We start from the raw sequence: 19,568 nt of genomic DNA, 5'->3' as shown, positions 1-19,568 counted from the left end.
GCAACAAGCTCAAGGGCGAGCAGGCGCGCGACGTCGCCTTCGGCGTCGCGTCGCTGTCGCGCGACGTCCTCGTGCTCGAGGCGTCGGGCGTCGGCGACGCGGAGTGGCTCGTCTTCGAGCGCGAGCCGGACCTCGCGGGCATGCTCGCGTCGAGCCGCGTCGCGCCCAACGACGACGAGGGGTCGATCCTGTAGGAGCGGGCGGTTCTAAGGGACTCGCGGTGCTTCTTTCTCTGGTTTTTGTCGTGTGCGCGTTTGTGATTTTTTGTTGTGTGCGCGGCGCGTTCGAAACGGGCGTTCGAACTCGCGGCGCGGTCTAAGCCTGGTCTAGTCGCGGATGCTGCTGCTGCAGGCTGTTCTTGGACCGCGTGCCCTTTCTGTGCTACGACAGGCGCGTCTGGATGTCTGCAGGCGACGACGAGAGGCGCTTTGCCACTTCGGTGGTGTCAAGTTGCACCGTTTTAAAAACGCGAAATTGATGTTCACCTGGCTGTGTCAGACGCTCAAAACGCCCAGTCAAGCGTCGTCGTTCGGCGTCGCCCCGACGTCCACTTCGCGAGGTCGCAACGCTCTCCGCCGCCCGCCGCCACGCCGCCGTACCCACCGCCCGCCACCAGTCACCGCGCCGTGTCCCGGTGCTCCAAACAAGTCTACGACCGCTAAGAACATGACCAAACTCCTGCTCCTCGCCGCGTCCGCCGCCGCGTTTTCCTCGAAGGTCGTGAGCCCCGACGCCGTGGCCCTGCGGAAGCAGGCCCAGCAGCTCCGCGACGAGGCCGCCAAGGAGGAGAAGGAGCTCCTCGCGCTGCAGGGCCGGAACAACATTCTCCCCGTGGACACGGGCCTCCTCGAGGCCAAGGCGTCGACGCCCAAGTGGTGCACGCAGATCTGGGCCGGCGGCGAGGAGCGCCCGGCGCTGCGCACGAGCTGGCTCCTCCTCGCGGACGGGGAGGCGCACGTCGACTGCGCCGCCGCGAGCGACGCCGACGGCCACGAGCCCGGCTGGCGGCTCAAGGAGCGCGACCAGCTCATCGAGTGCTGGTTCTGGCTCGCCGCGGATGACGACGCTTCGCCGACCAAGTACACGCTCACGACGTCCGCGACGTCCGAGGCCGAGGTCGACCGCCTCCTCGCGTTCGAGAAGGACGCGCGCGAGCGGCGCGACGCCGCCAAGGCGCGCCTCGACAAGGCGCGGGAGCGCGGCCAGGAGGACCTCAACCCCTTCCAGCGCGCCTTCGCCCTCCAGGAGCACGTCGCGGCCGTCGACGGCTACGAGGTCGCGGAGCGCGTCTTCGTCGAGTACGAGCACTACGCGGAGCGCTGCAAGGGCGCGACGGTGGCCCTCGGCGACGTCCGCATGACCCTCGGCGCCCGGGGCCACGCGGCCATCGGTCGCGACGACGGCACCTTCGCCGCGTGGGAGTCGACGCGCTGAGCGGCCTCGCGAGCGCGCCGGCCTTGTACACTCGGATCCACGTGCAGAGCCCCCCCACCACGGCGCGCCCGTCCGCGCAGCGGAGCCCGGGCGCCGCCACGACCCTGTCCATACGTAACTCGATGTCGATGTTGCGAGGGTCGCGAGGGCGAGTGCGAGGGCCGCGCGGACCGACGCGTCGTCGACGGCGTCCAGCGGCTCCAGCCCCGGCCGCGCCGCGGGGCCTGCGGCGAGCTCGTCAAGCACCTCGAGCTCTCCGGGTCGCCGCGCGCGCGCACAGCTGCTGCCACAACTGCGACGCCGCGCGCCGCAACGCACGCATTCGTGCGACACGTGTGAGACCGCGCGGCGCGCGCTCCGAGAGCGCGGCGCGGCGCCATGTCGGGCAAGGGGCCGGACCTCAAGCGCTACATGGAGAAGCGGCTGCTCATCAAGGCGCGCGCGCGCGTCCCGAACGCCGCGTCGCCCGCGACGCCGCGTCCCTTCGCAGCTCGTGGGCAAGCGGAAGCTCGTGGGCACGCTCCGCGGCTACGACCAGTTCATGAACCTCGTCGTCGAGGACGCCATCGAGCAGGTCTCGCTGACCGAGAAAAACGAGATCGGCACCGTCGTCATCCGCGGCGCGCGCGCAGCGTCCCATCGCCGTCGTCGCCCCGTCGCTCACGCGTCGCACCGCAGGCAACTCCGTCGAGAACTTCGAGCTCATGGAGCGAGAAGCGCAGATCGACCGATGCACGGGCAACGTCATCGGCTAGGCGCGCGGCATAAAGAGTGACGTCACTTAGCCTGCTGGGCGCGCGCGCGCCCCTGGGCGACGCAGTCCTGGAGGGCCTTCTTCAGGCCCTCGTTGTGCTCGTCGAGCTTGAGCGCGTCGAAGAACGCCGTCGCCGCCTCCTCGTAGTCGTCGAGGGCCATGAGCGCCGTGCCCCGGCGGTAGTGGGCCTTGGGCCAGGCCCCGTCCAGCGCGACGGCGGCGTCGGCGTCGGCGAGCGCGCCGCGCGCGAGGTCCGCGTCCTTGGAAGCCTCGAAAAGCGCGAGGCGCGCCGTCGCCCGGTTGGAGAAGAAGGCCTTGTCGCCGTCGTCCAGCGCGAGGGCCTCCGTGTATTTCGCGACGGCGGCCGCGTGGTCGCCGGCGACGAGGGCCCGGTTGCCCTCGTTCTTCAGCGCGGCCGCGCGCGCCTTGGCCTCGGGCGTCGCCGCGGCGGCCTTCTTCGTCACCGCGGGCGCCGCCGCCGCCGCTTTGGCGGCCTCGGCGGCCTCGGCCTCGCGCTCCGCGTTCGCCGCCGCCAGCAGCGCCGCGAGGTCCTCGCCCGTCGCCTCGGCGAGCAGCCTCGCGCACGCGTCGTGGCCCTCGGACGCCGCGCAGGCCGCCGCCGTGCGGCCGTCGGCGTCGACGTTCTTCGCCGCCTCGACGCCGTTCTTGCCCGACTCGATGAGCGACTCGAGGGCCTCCGCGTCGCCGCGGTCCGCGATCATGTGGACGACCGTCGCGCCGCCGCCGACGATGACGCCGCAGTCCGCGCCCGCGTCGGCGAGGAGCTCCACGGCGCGCACGTTGCCCGTCGCGCCCGCGAGGATGATCGCGTTGAGGCCCCGCGCGTCCGCCGCGTCGACGTCCGCGCCGGCCCGGATCAACGCGCGCGCCGCCGCGCACGCGAGGGGCATCGCGGCCTCGTCGTCGCAGCCCGCGGCCCAGTGGAGCGGCGCGCCGCTGCTCTTCGTCTGCGCGCCGGGGTCGCCGCCCGCGGCCACGAGCGCCGCGACGAGGCGCCCCGCGTCGATCGCGCTCCGGCCGCCGGCGACGTCGCACACGGGCGACGCCGCGCGGTGCAGCGCCGTCGCGCCCTGGCCGTCGACGGCCTTCGCGTCGGCGCCGCATTTCAGGAGCGCCTCGCAGCAGCCCAGGAGGCACCGCGACGCCGCGAAGGCGAGCGGCGCGACGCCGTCCTCGTCGGCGAGGTTCACGAGGCTCGGCGCCATCGCCGCGACGGCGCCGACGCAGGCCTCGCTCCCGGACACGGCGGCGAAGTGGAGGCAGTGCTTGCCGTGGCCGTCCTTGTAGGCCGCGAGGTCGCCCTTGGCCTGCTGGATCGTCGCGATGTCGCCGCGCTTCGCCGCCTCGAAGAGCGTCGTGATGGCCTTCTTCGCGGCGCTCATCTCGGCGTACTGGGACTTGGCGGCCTTCGTCGACGGCGCCATGGCTGCTGAAACGTTCAGCACGGCTGCGGCGGCTGTGGATTGATTGCGTCAGCGGCTGCGGACGACGACGATGCGCGGCGGGCTTCTAGATGATGAATCGCCAGTTCATCGAGAGGTTCAATGAGGCACCGAGCCGTCGCGTTTCGTTTCGTATCAAATCCAAAAAAAACGCTGCTGCCCAGCCAGTCCTAATCGTAGAGCTGAGAAGTCCTGAACGTCCAGGGAGCTGTGGTCAGGGTTATTCGCGCCGCGGCGGGCGGTGTCGGGGCTGCCCCCTCTCCTGCCATGGGCGACGCGGGGCGCGAGGGCGCCCGGTCCTCCTCTACGGAGTCGCGGCGGAGCAAGAAGAACAGCCACGTGGCCATCGAGATGGCGAAGACGACGAGCGAGCGGCTCCTGAAGCTGTCGCCGAGCAGCTCGCGGGCCAAGGGGCGGCGGGGCCTCTTCTCCGGCCCGCGGACGCGGTTCCTGAGCCCCGGGGAGCCGGGCCAGTACGCCGGCGGGGGCAACTTCGGCGTGGGCATCCGCGAGCAGAACCCCATGCGGAGCTCGTGGCGCGTCTTCGTCCACGACCCCTACCACAGCATCGTGCGCCTGCCCTTCTGCGCCATCATCGGGCTCTTCATGGTCTTCTACGTCGGCGGCTGGCTCCTCTTCACCCCGGCCTACATGGCCATCTCGGAGCGGTGCGACCTCCAGGCGCACAGCTTCCAGCGCGCGGTCTACTACAGCCTCATCACCATGTCGACCATCGGCTTCGGCACGCCGGACATGACCTTCAACGGCTGCACGCAGGCCATCTTCCTCATCATGGCCCAGACCCTCGTGGGCACGCTGATGAACGCGGCGCTCGTCGGCCTCATCTACACGAAAGTCGCGCGGTCGAAGCGGCGCGCGGTCCGCATCGTCTTCTCCAAGCAGGCCGTCGTCCGCCGCATCCGGGGCAACCTCTACTTCATGTTCCAGCTCTTCGACCGGAGCTCGTCGTCGACGAACGACCAGCTCATCGAGGCGCACGTCCGCTGCTACTGCATCCGCCACGTGACTGGCGACGACGACGTGCCCGTCTTCTTCCAGCAGTGCGCCATGCGGCTGAGCCACCCCAACGACGAGAACGGCGGCATGCTCATGATGGCCCTGCCCACGCTCGTCACGCACCGCATCGACCCCTGGAGCCCGCTCTGCCCGCCGAAGAAGCAGAACGCGAAGGACGGCATGGAGTGCCCGCTCTACCCCGACGACCACAACCCCATGACGGCCATGGCCTTCCCCGACATCGTGCTCCGCCAGGACGACTGCGACTGCGGCGGGCGGTCCTACATCTGCTGCGAGGTCTGCGGCGAGACGTACGAGACCGAGGAGCAGCTCGAGCGCCACCGCGTCATGTCGGCCATCGACGACCGCTACAGCGGCCACGACGTGCGCTGCGCGTCCTACCAGTCCGGCGAGGTCTTCCAGTCCTACCGGTCCCTGCGCAAGTACTGCAAGGAGAACGACATGGACGTGCCCCGGAAGCCGGACACAGGGCAGCAAAAGAGAGCGAAATTCCCAACTTCAAAGGCTCCTATCTCGGCCGTTTTCCACTCGTTTCGGCTGATTTTTGGACGAGCGATCATCTCTCGGAACGGCCTCGAAGCGTGGATGCTTTTCCCGGAACGCGCGCGCGCGGAACACTCATGTTGAAGCGACGTTGAATCACCCTTGTGCTGCCCAGGCCCGACACGTACACGCTCGAGGACCGGCGCCGCCACAGCCGCCTCAACCACCTCAAGTACCTCCCCGACATCGTCCTCGAGGACGACCTGATCTCCCTGACGGAGTCGGAGTCGTCGTCGTCGTCGTCCGACGACGGCGAGGGCAAGGACTCCGGCGGGGACGTCGAGGAGGGCGGCGCGGAGAACCCGCTCCTCGGCGCGGCCGCGGACGCGCCGCCGCCGCCGCCGGCGTCCGGCTCCGGCGACGACGACGCGGAGCCCGGCGACGCGACGCCCCTCCTCGCCGCCGGCTCGTCGAGCGACGACGACGACGACGCGGAGACCAAGGACGAGGTCGCGAACGCCGCCGAGGCCGGCGCGGCCGCCGCCGCCGCGCCGCCGCCCGACGACGCCGCCGGCGAGCGCCGCCGGTCGTCGATCCACGACGTCTTCCCGCCCCACGACGACCACCACCCGGCCCTCAAGCCCTCGGAGTCGGGTCTCCTGTCGCCGCAGCGGAGCTCGCGCCTCGCGCGCGACGTCGACCGGTGGCGCGACCTGCCCCAGGTCGAGGACCACCTGAGCCTCGCCGAGTGCGAGATCGTCGTCATCGTCGAGGCCATCGACACCTACACGTCGTCGACCATGCAGGCGAGGCACTCCTACAGCTTCAACGACGGCGACGTCCTCGTGAACCGGACCTTCGTGCCCTGCGTCGAGAAGGACCCCCAGGGCAAGTGCCTCATCGACCTGAAGAAGTTCCACGAGACGCGCGACTGCGACGGCTCCAAGAACTCCTACTTCTCCGTCCCCTCGATCGTCTAGCGAGCCCGGTGGTCTCGACGACCCCTTCGACGCCACCAGACCGCAAACCGCCGACGAGCGCCCCCCGAGAAAACGACACCCCGCCGAGCAATCTTCGAGCGCCGCACCCGCTGCCTGCCGCGCTCCCGCGTCGTCCCGCGCGGTGGCGGAAAAGCTAACAATTTACTACGGACCTGGACGCCGGAGACTCGGAGGCGACGCATGCGTCGACCGCGTCGGCGCGGCGGCCGGCGGAACCGAAGGACCGGGCGTCGCGACGGAAGCCCCTAATTACGAATGCGCCCCCTAGTTCGCGGCGGCCGCCGCGCGCTGGTCGAGGATCTGCGTCGCGACGACCATGTCGTCGGGCGTCGTGACCTTGAGGTTCGTGTACTCGCCGAGCGTGAGCTTGACGGGCAGGCCGAGCTGCTCGATGATGCTCACGTCGTCCGTGACCTCGAGGCCCTCCTTGGCGACCTTGTCGAAGCCCTCGCGGAGGAGCGCGGGCTTGATGACCTGCGGCGTGTGCACTTCCCAGAGCCGGCTCCGGTCCACCGTGCGCAGCACGAACTCGCCGTCGTCGCTCTCCTTGACCGTCGCCTTGACGGGCACGCCGAGCACGGCCGCGCCGTGGTCGCGCGCGTCGCCGATGACCTTGAAGATCTCCTCGGGCGTGACGAGCGGCCGCGCGGCGTCGTGGATGCAGACGAGCGCCGCGTCGGCCGGGCACGCGTCGAGGCCGCTGCGCACGGAGTCCTGGCGCTCCGCGCCGGGGTCCGCGAAGGTCACGCGGCCGTCCGCCGCGTAGGGCGCGAACTCGCCGCGGTACTGCTCGTTGATGACGAGCACGAGCGACGACACGCCCTCGAGGCCGAGGAAGAGGTCCAGCGAGTGGTAGAGCACGGGCTTGCCCGCGAGCTCGAGGAACCTACGGACATCGGCATGGGAACGAGGCGGAGGCAAAAAGTGGACGCCGCGCGACGCGCTGCTTCGGCCGGTCCGCCTTCATGCGGCTCCCGACGCCGCCGGCGAGCAGCACGACGGCGACGTCCGCGGCCGCCGTCGGCGCCGCTCTCGCGGCGCAGCGGCGCGGCGCGATCGCCGGCAGGGGCGACCGCGCCACGAAGGCGCCGCACGTCGCGATGAGCAACGCAAAGAGCTTGCAATACATCATCGTCACACAGATCGCGCGCGGCGTCAACATCTCGTCAACCAAGGTTCATCGTGGTGGAGCTGCCCCGAAGTTACCATTTCCTGCGTGACGATGCGCCTCGACGCCGACGACGCCGAGGCCGGCGCGCCGCCGCCCATGGTGCTCATGCAGCCCCTGCGGCGGCCACACGCCCGGCGGCGCGGCCTCGGCTTCGTCGTCGCCGCGACGCTCGTGTTCGGCTACGCGGCGACGCGCGCGGGCGTCTCGTCGCGGGCGCGCCTCAGCCTCGCGAGCGGCGTCGCGGCCGCGACGCGGGCCGTCGTCGGCGACGCGCTCGCGCTCGCCTGGGACCCGGCCTGCGAGGAGACGCCCGCCGGCGCGTGCGGCAGCGACGCGGCGCCCGCGCTCCAGGGCTTCGACGTCGTCGAGTACTTCGCGAGCGCCGCGGCGGTCCAGGGCAGCGCGGCCCACTCGGCGACGGCCGGCGGCTCCCTCTACTACTTTTCCAGCGCCGCGAACCGCGACGCCTTCGCCGCGGACCCGCGGGCCTACGCGCCCCAGTGCGGCGGCTTCTGCGCCTACGGCATGTCGGGCGCGGACGTCGACAGCCACGCGACGGTGCTCTGCGACCTGGCGCTGGACACGGTCGACACGTCCGTGTTCAAGGTCGACGACGGCAAGCTGTACCTGTTCAAGGGCGCGTCGGCGCTCGAGATGATGGAGGGCGGCGACGGGTTCTCGGCGAACGCGGCCGCGGCCGCGGCCTACTACGCGGAGCTCGACCTGGACCCCGCCTTCGTCAACTCCAACTCCAAGGACTGCCAGAGCGAGGTGTCCATGATGTGGCGCGAGGTCGCGAGCTCGATGTAAAAAAACGGCGAATAGTCCTCTGTTTTTAGGCTTCAGGTTCTCCCGGGCTCCGTTGTCGAGGGTCGCGTAGGCGCCGTCGTCGAAGTGGTCAGGGAAACCGTGGAAATGAATTAGGCGGCAAGCAGCCGCAGTCCCCTGCTCGTCGGCGAGTTCCGCCTCGCTGCATTGGAGCTCACAGACGAAGCCTGAGGGCCCCGGGGCCCAGCGGGCGTCCGTCGTCGACGCCGCGGACGCCGGCTCGAGGACACGCACGCGCTGGCCAAGGAGCTCAAACTGCCGAAGAAACGCCCGAAGCCGCCGCCGCCGCCCGACGCCTTCATCGGCCCCGCCGGCTGGCCGGACGCGCTCTCGTTCGAGAAGCTTCGATACGCCGCGATCGATCTTCTGCCCGGTCGCGCGCACGTCACGGTGCCGGCGACGCGACGCAGACGTCGACATCGGCGCTGCAGCCGACGCGACAGCTGGGAGCCGACGCGAGGAGCTCCGCCGTCGTCCCGGACGACAGACTCGCGGCGCGCGCGCGTTCCCCGTCTCTTCTATCGGTCGATGTTGAAGAGGCGCAATCGAGAAATGGGAACATCATTTTGAAACTGCGGCCTTCCAAACCATGCGGGCGCGCGTCGTCGCGGTCGCGCTCGTACGAGCAGCGCACGCGCTGCGCTGCTCCACGCCGCGCTGCGCGCTGCGCTGCTCCACGCCGCGCTGGAACGCCTACACGACCACGCGCTGGGCGAGCACGCCCGACGACGACCACGAGGCGTTCTGGCGCAGCATGAACACGCAGGACGAGGAGGCGGCGCTGCCGCCGCCGCCGAAGCCCGCGCCGAAGCCCGCGGACGCGAACCGGCGCCTCCACGACGCGGCGCGCGCGTACAACAGCGTCTCGCAATGGTCGCCCGGCGGCGGCGACGACACCTGGAGCCCCGCGGACGGCGACGTCTACTTCGTGCCCGAGCGCGTCGAGCAGGCGCCGGAGCGCGTCGAGCAGGCGCCGCCGGAGCGCGTCGAGGCGCCGCCGGCGGCGCACGCGAAGCCGAGGCCGCGGAGGCGGACGCTCTACGACGAGCTGTTTTGCGCGCCGGGCGCGCCGACCGCCGCGCTCCGCGCGGGGTTCAAAAAAGCGGCGAAGCTGCACCACCCGGACGCCGAGGGCCGCGACGAGGCGCGTTTCGCCGCCGCGTCGCGCGCGTGGCACGTGCTGCGGGACGCGGAGAGGCGCACGCGGTACGACGCGGAGCTTGGGTTGACCGACGGGTGATTTTTGTGGTAGATTCTTGTTTTTTGCGATTCGCGCTCGAAATAACGCGTTGAGAGGAGTATTAAGTCAGCCGAGGACTTTGCGACAAAAAGAAATTGAACGACTGCGGCTCCTCCGGGGGAGTTCCGCGGACCCCGCTGACGCGCTGACGCGCTACGCTCCGGGCCGCGGAACTCTCCCGGACGAGACGCCTCGAGTTCTGCGCGCTACGTTCCGGCCCGCGGAATTCCAAAAAATTCGAAAACGCATCCGGAGGGATTCATTATCTTACTCACGGGCAAAGTTGCAACAGTTGAGCTCCTCTCTGTTCTCCGCGGCCCTTCGGGGTCGCGGGTTGGAGACGGCGCGAGTCGGTATGGCCCAATGGATAAGGCGCGTGACTACGGATCACGAGATTCTGGGTTCGAATCCCAGTATCGATTTCTTTTTGCTTTTTTTTTGCTCGGACGTCGCCCCGAGCACCGTTGTGCGCTGCCCCCCGACGACGCGCGTGGTGTTTCAGGCGGCTCCTGTCTTTTTGGGCCGGCGGAATGCCCAAACTTGGGGCTCCGCGGAGCTCGGAGACGATGCTCGATGTGATTGCCTACTGCTCCGCACCGTGAGCCTCTTCTACGCAACGAAGACGGGCACTGACTTGTTTTGCAAGCTCCTCGCGTCGTCCTCGTCGCGCGTTGCAACAAGGTTCGATGGGTTCGGCCCTGCGGCTGAGGAGGAGAGCTTCATTCGTCGCGGGACGCGCGCGTTCGCTCGCATTCAGTGCACATCGGCATCGTTCGGCGATGGCGACGTGCCAGCGTGGTCGGCGGGGACCATGGGCGTGTAGACGGACGCGACGAAGCTGCCCCGCTGCGCCAGCTCCGCGCGCGTCGCCGACGAAACTCGGCTCGATCGAATGGGCGGAACGCGCCGCGCGGGTCCGCTGCGATCCCGGACCTTTCGCACGCTCGCGCCGCCGCTTTATCACGTATGATGCCCTCGGCCACCGGTCACGGCTCTCGACGTCGAGCGTCACCGCGCGTTTCCGACGGGCGGCCGGTCGCCCCGGGAGGGCGCGCAGGCGAGGGCCGCGGACGCTCTCAGAGTGGTGCGGTGTCGGGACGTCGGCCGCGTCGCACGGGGCCGCAGTCGACAGGCGAGCGCCTCGCGCGCCGCGGAGACGGCGATCTCCCTGGCCCGCGCGTTCGCGCCGAGCGTGACGTCGTGGCTAAGTCTTACGCGCCTTCCTCCGGAATAACTCGGCCGCCTCGCGCATACGATGTCTTTCGTGGATTTCGGCGGCGTGCGTGCGATGCGTTTTGCGTGCGGCGGCGCGCATACGATGTGCTTCGTGGATATTCCGGCGGCGGCGCACACGATGTACTTCGCTGTTTTGGGGGCTCACACGATGTACTTCGGTGATTTGCGCTTTTCAGCGCGATAGCGCCACTACGCCAAAGAGGCCTAACCCTAACCCAAACCCACCCCCCCACCCTAACCCACACCACATGACCCTAACCCTCACCAAGCCCGGCCAAGCCGTCTGCGGGCTGCGCCGCGGCTTCGCCGCGGCCTGCGGCCGCGGCCGCACCACCGCCGCGGCTTCGCCGCGGCCTGCGGCCGCGGCGGCGGCGCGCATACGATGTACTTCGCGGATTTTCGCTGCCCGTGGTAGCCTCCTTAGCTCCGCACCCTCGGAAAGACGGCCCTCTCCGACGCGTCCACGATCGCGTCGATCTCGGACGCGGAAAAGGACGAGTAGTTGGAGAACATCAACGGGGGCTCCTCGATGCGGAAGAAGTTCAAGTCCAGGTCGAGCGCGAGCGCGAAGTGGGCGAAGTACTCGTCGGACGCGGACGGCGCGCCGACGCCTGGGCCGAAATCAAATCTTCAACCCGATGAGCGTATTCGACAGTTTCGACGCGGAGCTTTCGAGAACTCGACGAGAGCAGTCGATTCGTCCAAAAATCAGCCGAATCGAAGTTTGGTCGGAATAACCCAAAGCAGTGGTTGATTTCGGCACAGACCTCCACCGTCGGCCGCGGGGAGAACGAGGACCGTCGTGCCCGGCAGGCAGTGGATCATGTTCGCGAGGCCCGCGCCGTGGGGGCCGACGACGAGGGCCGCGCGGCTCCAGTCGCGGGCGGCGCGCTCGACGTCGGGCGACGCGCCGCCCTGCCAGGGAAGGACGTCGATGCGGCCGGAAAAGCGCGCCGTCAGCGCCGTGACGAGCGCCTCCTCGGAGCGGACGTGGCGCTTGTCGCAGTCCGCGCGGCTGTAGTAGATGACCTGCGGCGGCGGCGCGGCTACTCCCCGCGCGTTTTCCAAAAAGTACGAAACGCGGGCTCCGCGCGAGCGGCGGCTTCGCCGGGTCCGGCGGGAACGCGGCCCGAAGGAGCGCGGCCTGGAGCCGAAGCACGGACGTGGGCACGAAGTGGAGGCGGAACAACGAATCGACGTAGCGGCGCGTCTCCGACTCGGCGGTGCGATCCGCGAGCTCGAGGAGCCACAGGGGCGAGGCGACGGCCGCCGAGGCGCCGTCCGCGACGGCGTCGACCATGACCGATACCGTCGACGCGTTGGTCCGCGGGTACCAGATCTCGGGCTCGACGGAGACCGTGTTGGGCGTCGGCGGCGGCCAATCGAAGACGAACGCCGTGTGGAACGAGTAGACGCGGCCCGCGCGCCACTCGTAGGGCCTCAGGCGCCGCGACCGCTCGAGGGCGCGCGCGGTGCCGTGGCCCGCGCGGACGAGGGCGCGCACCGTCGCCGTGAGCGACGAGGGGAAGAGGACGACGGCGCGTTGGAGCGCCGCGCGCGTCTTCTGGGGCAGGTGCGCCGCGGGGGACCCGTCGCGGTCGAAGAGGCGCGCGAGCACGAGCGCGAGGCGGCTCACGCACTCGGCCTGGTGGTGCCAGAACATCTTGTGGCCCTCGCGGGCGTCGAAGAGGACGACGGCGGCCTCGATGGCGACGACGTCGCCCGGCGCCGAGTTCAGCGCGTCGGCGGGGACGCGGTCCTCGTCGTCCGAGGCCGACGCCTCGAGGCCGCCGTTGACGCCCGGCGAGCCCCAGTCCGTGGGGAGGCTGCCGGACGCGCCCATCTCGCCCGCGAAGAGGACGCAGTGCGGCTTCCGCTGCCAGAGCGCGGACCCGTCGCGGCCGCCGAGGAAGGCGTCGGGGATCTCCACGAGGCGCACGCGCGCGACGCCGCCGTCCGTGCGCGCGCCGCCGCAGCCCGCGACGGGCGCGCCCGCGGCGCGGCGCGCGACGCATCGCGGCGCGGACGCGGGCTTGGGCGCCCAGTTGACGTCCGCGACGGGCAGCGCGTGGACGGTCCAGCTCTCGCCGGCGAAGGCGCCCGGGTCCGCCGCCTCGTCGTCGCCGGCGGCGGCGCCGGGGAAGAACCAGCCCTCCTGGACGCGCCACCGCGGCCGCGCGCAGCCCGACGCGTCGCGCGGGAGCGCGAGGGCCGCGGCCGTCACGTGGGCGTCGCTCGCGCCGGCCCAGTCCCGCCGGAAGGCCCGGGACCAGCCCACGTAGGTCGCCGCCTCCTGGAGGAGCGCGCGGCGCCGCGCGTCGAACGCGCGCGGCGCGCCGAAGACGCCGCGCGGCGCCGCGGCGCCCGCGGTCGCGTTCGCCGCGGCCTCGCCGGCCGCGGCCTCGAGGAGGGGGCGCAGCGTCGCCTCGGCCTCGTCGAGGCTGCCGTGGAGGACGAGCAGGTAGCCGAGGCGCACGCGCACGACCTCGCCGAGCCGCAGCGCCGCGCCGCCGACGAGGCCCCGCCGGCTCGCGGCGCGCGCGGCGCTCTCGACGCCCTCGCGCATCCACTCGATGGCGAGGCCCCGGCGCTTGAGCGTCTTGTGCACGAGCTCGTGCAGGTTGTCGTAGACCTTGTTCAGGCACTCGGAGAAGCCCTCGACGAGCGCGCGGTCGCAGCTCCGCGCGCTCGCCTCGTACCGCGCGAGCGCGCGCTCGTACTCGCCGAGGCGGAACGCGGCCCAGCCCACGTTGTTGTAGAGCTGGCTCTCCGCGGCGATGTTGATCTGCAGCGAGTTGCTGCGCATGAGCTGCAGCACGCGCTCGTAGGCCTCGCTCGACGCGCGCCAGCGCGACGCCTGGAGCGCCGTCTCGCCGGCGGCCAGCGAGGCGCGGATCTGCTCGTGGATGGGCGTCTCCGGCGCCGCGAAGGCGGCGAGCGCGAGGAACGCGAGCGCGATCATCGTGGACTCTCGCTATCAGAGGAACGCGAGCGCGATCATCGTGGACTCGCTATCATCGTTCGCCGCTTTAGGGGCTGCGTGTAGTCGATGTTTAGTGCACGATGCCGCGGCGCTCTCGGGGAACTTCATCTGGGAACTTCTCGGGGATCTCGGTCGTGAGGTCCACGGACTAGGCCCAGGTTTGCGGCCGACTCGGAGCTTCTTCGAAGCCACAAATACGAGACTGCGACCGGAGGCCCCGCCGGCCGCTGCGGTCAATTCCAGCACGCCGTAGCGAGCTAAGCCCCACGCCCACCCGGAGAGTTGAATGACACCCTCGTTAGACCGAACGCGCCACCCGGGGAAGGTGGGGAGACGCGCCTAGCGCTTGGCGCCGCCGCGCGCGTTCTTGTTGCCGCCCTTGGGCGCCTTGACCTTGGGCTGGTTGGCCTTGGCGACGGCCTTGTTCTTGATCTTCTCGGCCTTCTTGGCCTTGTTGCGCTCCTTCGTCTCGCGGAGCGCCGCCTCGCGCTGCGCGCTGCGGAGCTCGGGCTTCTGCGTCCGGAGCTTCTTGATGTCGTCCGCCGACGTGCCGACGATCGCGCGCTGCACCTTGACGACGCGGCGCGTGCGCTTCCGCACGCCGCCCTCGGCGAGGCCCTTCTTGTTCATGATGCGCCACCGCTGCGTCCACGTCAGCTTCGCGGGCTTCTTGCGCTGCATCATGAGCGACTTGGCCTTGCGGCTGATGACCATGAGCGGCGTGCCGTCGCGCTTGACGAATTTCATCCCATGGCCGGGGAAGATGTTGAATTCGCTGAACGCGCACTTGTCCGTCTTGACGACCATCCTGCGGGGCGTGGGGGGTCGCGGCGCGGCCGCGCGGCGATCGGCGAGGCGCTCTCGTCTCGGGGCGCGTCCCCGAGTCGGCCCCCTCGAGCGGCGAGGCGCTCGTCGCGTCGCCCCGCCGCGTCCGCCGCGTCTCGGGACCGCGTGGCCGCGTACGGGCGCGGCGTCGACGGCGCGCGGCCGGCCGCTCTCGCGCGACGCTCTGTCGGCTTGTGGCAGGCCGTCGCCGACGGCCCCGCGCGGCTTTCGCGTTTCGGCGACGGCGACGGTGTGTCGTAGTCTCTCTCAGACGTCCGGAATGGTCTTTAAACCCGAAAACACGCCCGCACGTCGGGCTTGATGGGGACGCTGAGCACCATACTTGACGGCCGGCGACGATCGAGATGGCGATTCTCGGACAAAAGAGTTTCTCCTAGTTAGGACTAATCGGCACTCATGGCTTGTGAAGCGGTTAACATTAGCTAGCCCGCTCTCTCGAGACGCTGCCCCGAGCTCTCCGCAGTGGCCTCGACACTCGGCGGACCATGGGCGCCACCTCCAGCAGCCCGACGAAGAAGGAGCCCATGACGCCGCGCTGGGGCGGCGCCGTGCGCAAGACGGCGAAGATGCTCGAGAGCAACGAGTGGGCCGTCTTCGAGCACTGCGACGCCGACTTCTCGGGCACGATCTCGACGGCGGAGCTCAAGGCGCGCTTCGTGGAGGTCCTGGGCAAGGCGGGCACGTCCCTGAGCGACGCGGAGCTCGACGCCTTCTTCGAGGCCGTCGACGCGGACCGCGACGGCTTCGTGGACTACGACGAGTGGCAGACGATGGTCGAGCTCGTCAAGAAGCGCGCGGCCGGCGACGTCAACGCCAAGGTGCTGGGCAACCCGCGGGGCACGCTCAAGGTGCTGCGGCCGGGCTCCATCGCGCGCGACGCCGCGGCCATGGACTCGGAGAAGATGTGCAAGTTGAAGACGGGCACGCTGCTCGTGCTGCTCGAGGAGGCGACGCTCGACGACGGCGTCAGGCGGCTGCGCGTGGACTGGGGCGCGACGCCGCTGACGGGCTGGGTCTCGGCGAAGACCGTGACGACCGTCGCGTCGTCGCCGGCGACGAAGCCCGCGAACGCGAGGTTCGTGCCGCCGCCGCCGCCGCCGCCGCTGGACTTCCGCCGCGCGTCGTCCGCGCGCTGGGAGGACTGGATCCCCGAGAAGGACTGCTGGTCTCGATGCAGCGTCTCGCGTTTTTCGAGAGATTCGGGCCGACAAATCGCGCGCAGGCTCGACGCCGCGGAGGAGGAGGCGTGCGTGCCCGCGAAGGCGTCGATCCAGCGGCGGCCGTCGACGGCGCTCCTCGCGGGGAACCAGAAATTCTTCAACCGCTTCGGCGGCGAGCGGCGGGACCACCTGGTCGGCGCCCTGGAGACCGTCGAGACGCCCGACTCGCCGCTGAGCGGCTTCAGCGACGACTCGGACCTGTCGCCCATGGCGAAGCTGCGCTTCTTCAGCGACCGGCTCAAGGACGACGCGCTCTCGGCGACGCAGCGCCAGCGGCTCCGGGAGGGGCTGCTCGGCGCCGAGGGCGTCGCGTGGCGCCGGGAGCAGGAGAGCCGCATCTCGCGGGGCTTGTTGACGGCCGCGGACGCGCTGCGGGACAACACGGCGTCGCCCGCGGCGCTCGCGCGCCTCGGCCGGATGCTCTACGGCCTGGGCGTCTCGTCGACGCCGGACCCCAAGGCGGCCACGGTGGAAGCCCTCGACGACGTCGACGCGCGGCTCCACACGCTCGGCGGCGCCGACGTGCTGCTGCTGAGCCGCTGGGCCAACGCCGAGGCCGTCGGCGGCGCCCTCGCCGTGCGGGTGGCATCGCCGGAGTCGAATCAGCGGCCGCGACCGAGGCCCATGTCGCGCGTCGCGCTCGACACCTTGGTCCGCGTCGCGACGGCCGGCGCGCTCGAGGGCTCGTCGAACGCCGACCTCCGAGACGCCGTCGCGGACCGGTATAATCGAGTCTCCAAGGCGCACGTCTTCGTGGAGCTGTCGCCGCCGCCCAACAAGGTGTGGGCCATCTCGGACGTGCACGTCGACGTCCACGCGAACCTGAAGCACTGCCTCGGCTTCGCGTCCCACAAGGACGACGCCTTACTCGTCGCGGGCGACGTCGCGCCGGACGCCAAGACCTTCGAGGCCTTCTTCAAGTCGCTCATCCCGAAGTTCCGCTACGTCTTCTACTGCCCGGGCAACCACGACCTCTGGATCCACGAGAAGGACGCCGCGAAGAACTCGCTCGACAAGTTCTTCGACCAGCTCCTGGCCTGCGACAAGCTCGGCGTCATCACGCACCCCGTGCGGTTCCCCGGCGTCTGCAGCGTCGTGCCGCTCTTCTCCTGGTATACTACCGAGTTCGTCGACGGCGACATCGAGAGCTGGATCCGGGGCTTCGACACGTTCTGCAAGTGGCCCGCCTTTCTGCGCGACGACGGCGCCGACGCTTCGGAGGACGTCGACGTCGACGGCGTCATGTGCTTGAAGCTGTCCACGGAGCCCGGCGTGTCGAGGTTCATGGCCCGGCTCAACGACGACGCGCTGAAACGCGCGCCGCGCGACGAGCCCGTGATCAGCTTCAGCCACTTCCTGCCGCGGGCCGTGCTCTTCGAGGGCATGGGCGGCTTCAAGGCGCTGGGCCACGTCATGGGCGACGCGCGCCTGCTCGACCAGATCGGCCGGCTCGGGAGCGCGGTCCACGTCTTCGGCCACTCGCACCAGAACGTCGACGCGGTCCTCGACGGCGTCCGCTACGTCCAGAACGCCCTCGGCCACCCGGACTGCGATGTGCCCATCACGGTGCACCCCGTCGTCGCGTTTGATGCGACGTGGGTGCCCCAGATGACCGGGTCCGTGGGCATGTTCACGGGGGCGGTCACGCGCTGCCCAAAATGCGGGGACTAAGAGGCGTGGGCTCTCTTGGCGTGTATCTGGGGTATTAGGGCTCCAATCGAGCCTCGTCAAGCCTGGTCGCTCGGGTCGCCGCCGAGGCGCGAGGCGCCGCCGTCCGAGGGCGGGCGAGGCCTTGATACGATTCTCACCGGCTGTATCTGGCTCGCCGTCGGCGCCGAGTTCTCGCGAGGCAGGAGCAAGGCGAGAAGAGCAGTGACGAACTCATCGACGCGAGGACGATGGACCCGGTGCTACAAGCCAAGAAGCAAGCCTACGAGAAGCGCAAGGCCCGGACCAAGCTCGCCCTCCACATCTGCACGATCTGCGGCGCAAAAGGCGCCAAAGCTTGCAAAGGTTGCGGCACGACGGCCTACTGTTCGACGGACTGCCAACGCATCGACTGGCGCGACCGGGGCCACCGGAAGGTCTGTAAAGAGATCGCGGCCCGCGCCGAGGCGCCGACGCGCCCGCCGTCGCCGCCGCGGGACGTGTTCTACGGCCCCGCGCCGCGGTCGCACGCCGACGAGGTCCGCGCGCGCATCGCGGCGGAACACGAGGCGGCCCGCGTGCGGCGCGAGGAGAACCCGGAGCGGGAGCCGCTCTCGGCGCGGTACGGGTCGCGGTGCCCGATCTGTCTCGAGGAGTGGGACGTGAATGCGACGCGCTCGCTTCGCGTCTGCTGCTGCCGGCTGGTCTGCAAGTCGTGCGCCGACAAGATCGGCACCGACGCGTGTCCCCTCTGTCGTTTGCCGCCCGCAAAAAACGATGCGGAGGACCTCGCGCGTCTTCGCCGTCATGTGGAGAACGAGGTGCCGGAAGCGATTACGTGTTTGGGAGATGCGTACTGCCACGGTGATTACGGTTTCGTGAAATCCGATAAGAAAGCCGCGAAATTATGGAAGCGCGCCGTGGAGCTCGGCGACGTGGACGCGACGTTACGACTTGCGGCATTGCACGAAATTGGAAGTGGCGTCAAGCTGGACATGAAGAAGGCGATGAAGCTGTATCGCGCGGCCGCAGATCGGGGCCACGCGTTCGGGCAATCCAGATTAGGCGGTTTCCTTTATTCTGCGGAGAACTTCGAAGAAGCGTTCCGGTACTACACGCTCGCGGCGGATCAAGGCATTGCCGATGCGGAGACTGGCCTTGGCTGCTGTTACCACAATGGAGAAGGCACGGAAGTCGACCTCGGCAAAGCCAGATACTGGTTCGAGCGCGCCGCTGCCAAGGGCAACGAGCCAGCTATGAGGAACCTCGCGGCCCTCGACGCGCAAGTAATAGCCTAAGTCTTAACGCGTAAGTCTACTTCGCCACTACACTTGCTCCAGCCCGGTGGCGGCGGGCACAGCCAGGCTAACGTTCTAAAACACGAAGCGCCTCGATCCTAGCATATGGACTGCTCGGCACGCGGGAGGAATGTGCGCGTAAGACTTAGCCACGACGTCACGCTCGGCGCGAACGCGCGGGCCAGGGAGATCGCCGTCTCCGCGGCGCGCGAGGCGCTCGCCTGTCGACTGCGGCCCCGTGCGATGCGGCCGACGTCCCGACGCCGCGCCACTCTGGGAGCGTCCGCGGCCCTCGCCTGCGCGTCTCCCCGGGGCGATCGGCCGCCCGTCGGGAACGCGCGGTCGCGCTCGACGACGTCGAGAGCCGTGACCGGTGGCCGAGGGCATCATAAGTGATAAAGAGGCGGCGCGAGCGTTCAAAAGGTCCGGGATCGCAGCGGATCCGCGCGGCACGTTCCGTTCATTCGATCGAGACAAGTTTCGTCGGCGACGCGCGCGGAGCTGGCGCAGCGGGGCAGCTTCTTCGCGTCCGTCTACACGCCCATGGTCCCCGCCGACCACGCTGGCACGTCGCCATCGCCGAACGATGCCGATGTGCACTGACTGCGAGCGAACGCACGCGTCCCGTGACAAACGAAGCTCTCTTCCTCAGCCGCAGGGCCGAACCCATCGAACCTTTGTGCAACGCGCGACGAGGACGACGCGTGAAGCTCGCAAAACAAGTCAGCGCCCGTCTTCGTTGCGTAGAAGAGGCTCACGGTGCGGAGCAGAAAGAATCACATCGAGCATCGTCTCCGAGCTCCGCGGAGCCCCAAGTTTGGGCATTCCGCCGGCCCAAAAAGACAGGAGCCGCCTGAAACACCACGCGCGTCGTCGGGGGGCAGCGCGCAACGGTGCTCGGGGCGACGTCCGAGCAAAAAAAAGCA

General features: G+C 69.8%; 6 protein-coding genes across 6 annotated transcripts; 3 read left to right on the top strand and 3 right to left on the bottom strand.

Annotated features, from left to right (window-relative positions):
- Positions 1 to 1,815: 1,815 nt before the first annotated feature.
- AURANDRAFT_9439 (hypothetical protein) lies at positions 1,816 to 2,056 on the top strand (the record flags this gene model as incomplete). Its single annotated transcript, XM_009036547.1, has 2 exons — positions 1,816 to 1,881; positions 1,937 to 2,056. Coding segments are annotated over 2 exons (186 nt in total), but the record flags the coding sequence as incomplete, so codon positions are not given.
- A 4,381-nt stretch (positions 2,057 to 6,437) lies between these two features.
- Positions 6,438 to 7,302, bottom strand: AURANDRAFT_23670 (hypothetical protein; the record flags this gene model as incomplete). Its single annotated transcript, XM_009036648.1, has 2 exons — positions 6,438 to 7,049; positions 7,114 to 7,302. 2 exons carry the CDS (start codon positions 7,300 to 7,302, stop codon positions 6,438 to 6,440), a joined length of 801 nt encoding a protein of 266 aa, XP_009034896.1.
- Positions 7,303 to 8,761: 1,459 nt separating this feature from the next.
- Positions 8,762 to 9,412, top strand: AURANDRAFT_62597 (hypothetical protein; the record flags this gene model as incomplete). The annotated part of the gene is made up of 1 exon (XM_009037001.1): positions 8,762 to 9,412. One exon carries the CDS (start codon positions 8,762 to 8,764, stop codon positions 9,410 to 9,412), a length of 651 nt encoding a protein of 216 aa, XP_009035249.1.
- A 1,656-nt stretch (positions 9,413 to 11,068) lies between these two features.
- Positions 11,069 to 13,610, bottom strand: AURANDRAFT_62596 (hypothetical protein; the record flags this gene model as incomplete). The annotated part of the gene is made up of 3 exons (XM_009036647.1): positions 11,069 to 11,259; positions 11,416 to 11,677; positions 11,724 to 13,610. 3 exons carry the CDS (start codon positions 13,608 to 13,610, stop codon positions 11,069 to 11,071), a joined length of 2,340 nt encoding a protein of 779 aa, XP_009034895.1.
- A 438-nt stretch (positions 13,611 to 14,048) lies between these two features.
- AURANDRAFT_7695 (hypothetical protein) lies at positions 14,049 to 14,438 on the bottom strand (the record flags this gene model as incomplete). The annotated part of the gene is made up of 1 exon (XM_009036531.1): positions 14,049 to 14,438. A coding segment is annotated over one exon (390 nt), but the record flags the coding sequence as incomplete, so codon positions are not given.
- Positions 14,439 to 18,429: 3,991 nt separating this feature from the next.
- Positions 18,430 to 18,612, top strand: AURANDRAFT_9540 (hypothetical protein; the record flags this gene model as incomplete). Its single annotated transcript, XM_009036549.1, has 1 exon — positions 18,430 to 18,612. A coding segment is annotated over one exon (183 nt), but the record flags the coding sequence as incomplete, so codon positions are not given.
- Positions 18,613 to 19,568: the final 956 nt, after the last annotated feature.

This window comes from Aureococcus anophagefferens, assembly GCF_000186865.1.
Source record: "Aureococcus anophagefferens unplaced genomic scaffold AURANscaffold_5, whole genome shotgun sequence".
NCBI lineage: Eukaryota > Pelagophyceae > Pelagomonadales > Pelagomonadaceae > Aureococcus > Aureococcus anophagefferens.
The sequence above is the reverse complement of the archived record's forward strand: the minus strand, read 5'-3'. Positions and strand labels throughout refer to the sequence as shown.